This window comes from Convolutriloba macropyga, unplaced genomic scaffold (genome assembly GCF_964194025.1).
Source record: "Convolutriloba macropyga unplaced genomic scaffold, txConMacr16.3 SCAFFOLD_3645, whole genome shotgun sequence".
NCBI lineage: Eukaryota > Metazoa > Xenacoelomorpha > Acoela > Convolutidae > Convolutriloba > Convolutriloba macropyga.
This window is the reverse complement of record NW_027453619.1, coordinates 1,604-8,115: the sequence shown is the minus strand read 5'-3', so window position 1 is coordinate 8,115 and position 6,512 is coordinate 1,604. Positions and strand designations below refer to the sequence as shown.

Genomic DNA, 6,512 nt, shown 5'->3' with positions numbered 1-6,512 from the left:
CAGTTGGCGCAGTGGAAGAAGCAGTAGACGGCATGCAGGAAGGAAGAGGTTCGCACCCGTGTATTCTTTGTTGAAAAAATACTGAGAACGTGGTGAAAATAAATATTTTAACGCGATGCACTGCATTCACCGCAAAAAGATGTAACAAATACGCAGTGAAAATGATTTTTTTTCCAAGGCATTTCACCGCATTTCTTACGAAAATTTACCGCCAAACCTCGACCCGGGGAGGATTTCACGGCAACATGAAAGAAAATCGTACAATTCTATTTAAAAACCCCTGTCAAAATATAGTTTCCGTGAGTTCGACAAATGCTGGAAATGATCGGTTGAATTTTTATTTTAAGACATATCAAGACAAACAGATAATGCACAGCATGAATTTTACATCAATTCGGATAGAAAATAATTGAATAAATTTTGCAATTGTGCTACTTTGAAACCAAGAATGCTCGTGTGCACGGCAGAATGTTCCAGCATACCTCTCAAATTAGTTGAAAACTTTGACATGCTAACAAGAAATAGGTTTTTTCAACTGATTCTTAGCCGACTAGAATCAGTGTTTTTATATTCTGCTCACTTTTATGAGAAGAAAAAATATTATAAAGCAAATGATTACAAGATATTTTTCCTATGTATTTTAACCTGATAAAACAAAAATTGTTTTTCCCAGTTTCAACCAAAATCTCGAACTGTCTCACAAATTGAAAAGAGACGAGTTTGGAAGTTTGGCCGCAAAAAAACAAAAACACCGGTTCTTGAAATTCAACTTCTGATACTCTTAGATATGAAATATTTCAAAACAGCACCCATAAATATCAAACACTAAACAAAAACATAACGTACGATGTAGCCACGGTAATTTTCGAATGGTCCAAGCTAGAAAAGCTGGAGCCAAGGCTATTTTAACTTTCCTTTAAATTTCATTTGAGATTTAATTTTCCGCAAATCAAATTATCAAAACCTTTGATTACTATAACTTGGAATTATTTGGTATTCTGAACAAAACAAGATTGTTGAACAGCAAAGCTGAACAATCTGTTATTGTGACTTATTGAGTATCAAGTAATGCAACGGTAATTTATAGTATAGTGCATAATACAATTCACAAAATTTAACCGCAAAAACATAATATCCGGACACATTTGAGACCACTGAAACAAGGTCGGTGTGTAAAGTTTTCCTTGTCTTTGGTAGGAGAAAAGCCGTTAGAATTTCTGTAGCAAACTAATTTGTTGAGACTATCTTGTTTTAACTTGTTTTGCACTAATCTTGTAAAAACCTTTACTAAATAACGTCTGTGTTCAAAATGTATATTGTTGTAAGATACCCGTTTACTTTTTTCGTTGCCTTGCCTATTTAATACGTATTCTTCTATGAATAAAGTTTTTTTATACGTTAGGAGGCAGCGTACCAATAGATTTTAACTGATAAAACGCTATTTCGAGACAAAAGTTATGTAAAGATAATACCAAGTATAATGTTTTACTATAGTGTAATTTACTATAATCTATTGTTTAATAGTATATTATAATTAGTATAATAGTTCCTTTGCCACCATATCCCACACTCTGAGGCTTTTTTACATGTATTCAGATACCCTTTTGGGAACTAAAGAGGTAAAATGGACTAAATGGTCCATTTTATGTGTCAGGGAGGGTGGCCCGAAATGTAAGAGGAAGGTTTTCGGAAGACTACATCATTATCTTGCATAATTTGTGTTATGAAATGACTATATGTTTCATATAGTTCATCGGAATATAGATTTGCAGAAGTGTTTTGCAGTTCAGACAGCATTTACACCAACTTTGCAAAGTATTCCAAAATGTCGAGACTAGGCGACCTACTATTGCGAATGACGATAGCTAAACAAACAAAGCGATTTCAAGGTGAAGTATATTAAAGGTGGAGCAAATTTCAACCTTAAACAAAAAATCCAACGCTGAACAAACAAAAAGATGCAAATTAAGATGCAAGAATTAAATTTCAGGCAATCTAGACTTTCGATGCGTTAAACTGTACTATCCGCATCGATTCATTCGTTGCTCATCGAGTTCAATGTTTGCTCTCAAATCTGACCAGAATTTGTCCTCTCTCCGGATGAAATACAATCAATGAATATTACCAACGAAGTTGAAACTGATCGCAGATCCTAATAGACTTAGGTACTCAAGAGAACAATAATTAAGTTAATAAAAGCAAATGTTACCTGAAATGCAAATAAAGTTTTAAATTTAGGACTATTTCTAGTTTGCAAGTCATACCAAAGTTATACTATTGGTTGATGAGCTGCATACAAAATTCAGACGTCGAAACTCTAATTCAGTTTCTGTTGAGTTACTAGAACGGGTCATATTCATAAACTCCATTTTTGAAAATTTGATATTTATACTGAAAGCAAACCGAAATTATACTAAAATGGACAAGTCTGAAACGCCCGTATCAAACCCACCTCCGGTCGGAGGCCAAAACCCTGCATATCCTGGACCAGCCCCGCAATATGAACAGTACCAGCCTCCACCGTACCACAGTATTTCACCCGCCGCAGGAGGAGCGACAGCGCCCCCTCCAGGGTACGTTCAGCCGTACACTCAGCAGAATCAACAACACCCACAGCAAGTGGCCATACTGCAGCCTACAGGACAGGTTCGTATAAGTGCATGGAATCATTTTTTATTCCAATAGGGTCAAAGTTTTCACTGAAAATTAGAAAATTCGGTATTCAATGACAGCCGCTAAAAAAAAATGTTTCATAACGCAAAAATCCTATAGATATCCGCTTAATGTTCTGACTTTTTAACCATTTTCTTAAAAAATTTCAACTACAGCACGTTTTTTTTTCAGCAGAACAATCAGCACCCACTGCAGGTGGCAATATTGCAGTCCACAGGAAAGGTTTTTGCTTTTCTTCCTTTTCACTGTCTGAACCAGAAACTGTAGCCCTGCAGATACTAGTCTCTAAAATTAAATTTTTTAAGACCTTTTTCGAATCGAAGTATCAACGAACGATAACAATTGCTACAAATTGTAAGAGTTGTGGTTATTGTAGATAATGGTTACAAAAAATTGCACCGAATGGGGTGAAAGCGGTGAAAAAGCATTCACCGCACAGCCCACCTTTCATAGCAGTATATTTACGAATTCTCAGTATAAAAAATTGCAGTTTTCAACGACATTATCCTCACTGCTTAGAGCTTGCACCGGCAAAAAGTTTGTTTCCGCCGTTCAATCTGTAAAACAAAAAAAATCACCGCTAAAACTGCCGATCCCACAAAGATATTCAACACATACAAATTTTGACATAAAGTGGAGTATGTCTGATTCAAGTACTAACAAATATCTGAATGGTAAGAGACAAGTGGCGCAGTGGTAGCTGATGTGAAAAATACTAGTGGTTCGAATACAGATGAAGAAGTTTATAGTTTTATACGAAATGCGGTAAAATTGGCGGAAAAAATGGAAAAATTACAAAAATTTGTCCCTAAAAGACCCTCGCCTCTACTCACCGCCAATATTGCAGATTTTTTAAAATCCCGTCTGCCATCGGTCTATGCACAGCATCAATCATACTCAAATCATAAAAGTTTCGATGAATTTTCTAAGACCAGCGATAAATGAATGGCAATGGTATTGTTAATTTTGCAGTAGTGCCAAATAAATCTCATGTCAACGGAAGAAATTGCTCTTTGCTCTCTTGAGAACTTCTTAATGAGTACTTTCATGGTCCAGTTGACTCGAATTTAAATCATTTTCATATAATTTTACTTTGATTCATTATTTCAAAAAAGCAGATTAGTTAAGCGTGATAGGGGTTTTTCTCACAACCCATTTGAGCATCTCACAGCAATCCTTGATACGAGACTGGGCATAACTTAGCCAATGAAACAAATGTAAATAAAACAATCTTTAACTTTTTTCGATCTAAAACAGAGATTCATCACTTTTAAAAGGTTTATTTCATTATTTCAAAATTTCTTTGGCGCCTGCCCTATTTTTGGTAAGAGAGAAGAACTTGAAAACTTAAAAATTCATTAGCGGTTAACTAACAATAGTGGCTAAAGGATTTACCGAAAGCTGCAAAAAATAGAATAATTGTGACCTATCCAGCCAGTTTCACTCCCGGACCGAACTCCAAGACTATATCAGTACTAGGCAAGTCTAAATCCAAGTCTTATTTAGCTTCTCAGTACTGGGCAAATCTAAATACAAGTCTTAAAAGTCTGGCAAGTTTTAACCAAGACTTGGATAACACTTGGAAGTTAATTCCCAAGTCAAAACCAACTTTTCAAAAATTTAGAGTGAAATTTTTGAATTCAAAAAAATTTCGCAACGTGCCACGATTTTTGCATTACTTTGTATGCACTTTATCGGTGCCCCTGAAAACTGATGCCAACTGGTGCCAACTGATGCCAGGGGACCCCGGAAGGTCAAATGGGACCAAATTGGTCCGTTTTCAGGTGTTTCTGAGCCGTTTTCAGCCGTTTCTCAGCCATTTCGAGCCGAATTTTAGCCGAAAATCGACATATATATTTCAGATCTTGAAATGTCTGGTTAATCGAATCGAGGAAAAGTTATGAAGAAGACTGTGAGGGTTCCCATGACGTTTTTTTCAATTGTCAAGTCTAAAATCAGACTTGGATTCAGACTTGCCAAGTCTAAAATCAGACTTGGATTAGACTTGCCAAGTCTAAAATCAGACTTGGATTAGACTTGCCAAGTCTCAGCCCAGACTTGGATTTAGATTGCCAAGTGTAAAAAGTGACATGATCATGGTTCTGAATCAGTAATGAAATAAGACTTGGATTTAGACTTGCCCAGTACTGAAATTGACTTGGCGTTAGGTCCGGGCTACCCAACCGAAATTGGACCACTTTTCTGAATACTCACAAAAGGCAAGAAATAAGACTTAGCATAAACTTAGCTTTATCATACCTTGAGTTGCTCTTGTTAAAAAAATTCTACCAAGTACGTTTTGATGCAGTGATTGTGCTTACAGACTGTCAAGTAATTTTTTGACAACAGAAAGTTACAAACAAATACAACAAAATTTTTTCAGTCTGTTTTGTGAGTACTTTAATTCTTGTTGATTTTGTGGGCTAAAATAGACGCCCTAATAATTCTGTCGTTTTTTTTCAAATTATGGTTCATTATTCATTAAATCCTTGAACCTCTGTGGTGGTACCGGTTAGACTCATCGAATCTGTCGTCGAACAAATAGATGATTGGGGCAACTTCTTTGATATTTTGGTTTTAAATATAAAACTGCAGTTTAGTTTTGTTAACAAATTACAGTTAAGACCCTTTTTGAAATGTGAAATAGTGGTAAAAATAATTACGCGGTTACAACGATGAATTTCTTATATGCAGTATTTAAACTTCGAAATGATAGAAAAATGTTTTTTAATAGTTTTTAAGAGGCTAATTTTTTCATAGCTGTGTGAAATACTTTGAGAAATTGAAAATAAAATTACAGTTTTTGCCAACTACTGTGCAAAAAACCCATAGAAATTATAAATACCTAAGTCTCAGAGCTGATGTATGAAAATCAAATCTTGTCCTCATATAAAATATTTGAAGTATTAAAACTCCGTTCTAATTTTATCTCTGATTTGATAATGATATTAAGCAAGATCAGGTTTTGAAAAAAAAACATTTTCTGATGGTTTTCTCAACGTGCAGGTCCAGCAGCCTGCAGCCATTCAGCTGATGGTGGAAGAAGTTGAGGGAGGAGTGATAAAAAGTGAGTTACCAAATACAAGCATCATCATAAATTTCCCACTCAATTGAACTCACAAGTCCACCTACGCAGATTTCTTAGCCTAGTCACTTATAAGGACATTCATTCCATCGCCGTCTCATGAATATACCATTTTTGAAAACTGGTCAAATAAACATAGGAAGTAGCCATTTGTGACCAGCCAACGTAAAGTTCCTTTGGCTAAACTACTAGTTTCAAAAACTAGTGTATAGAAATTTGATACAGAACCGATGCCATTGTGAACATCAGAAGATTTAATCAGCAAAACGCTAACAAATTTCGCGAAAAAAGAGCGCCATAAAGTTACCAAAACGAGGGCTGAGCAAATAGGGTAGCAAATCATTTATATTATGGTAGCAATGAGAAATGAAACAGGCCCCCCACTACAATCTCAGATAAGCCACAAACAGTTTAATAATCAAACATAAGTCAACAAAATTTTTGCCAGATGAGCATGGGCAGATAACCTTGAATCGTCATACCTTTTGACCTGTTGTTGTTTATTAAATCGTCCAATTCCTTAGTGATGAGAACTGATCTGTCCTAAAAACAGATTGCGAATTGTGAATTCAACTGCGGTTATCTTGTAAGATTCTGCCACAAAACCTTTTTTTGAAGACTCTTACCACTTACATGAGAACCGTAGATGGAACTAACAACATTCTTCTAATAGCTTGTTAATCTCTTAAAAAGTAACAAGCGATCCACAAGATAACTATGTTCTTAAGAAAAAAGCAAAATGAGCACAACTATA

At 35.4% G+C, this 6,512-nt stretch overlaps 1 protein-coding gene across 1 annotated transcript; it reads left to right on the top strand.

Moving 5' to 3' along the window:
* The first annotated feature begins 2,234 nt into the window (after window positions 1-2,234).
* On the top strand, window positions 2,235-5,947 carry LOC142358419 (uncharacterized). Its single transcript, XM_075409821.1, has 2 exons — window positions 2,235-2,646; window positions 5,680-5,947. Exons 1-2 carry the CDS (start codon window positions 2,419-2,421, stop codon window positions 5,785-5,787), a joined length of 336 nt encoding a protein of 111 aa, XP_075265936.1. The 5' UTR covers window positions 2,235-2,418; the 3' UTR covers window positions 5,788-5,947.
* Window positions 5,948-6,512: the final 565 nt, after the last annotated feature.

What these genes read in the sequence shown, in the direction of transcription:
- LOC142358419 (XM_075409821.1), top strand. Translation starts at nt 2,419, where the DNA reads ATGGACAAGTCTGAAACGCCCGTATCAAACCCACCTCCGGTCGGAGGC. An exon ending in TACTGCAGCCTACAGGACAG is followed by an intron (nt 2,647 to 5,679) that starts GTTCGTATAAGT and finishes CTCAACGTGCAG; the next exon opens with GTCCAGCAGCCTGCAGCCAT.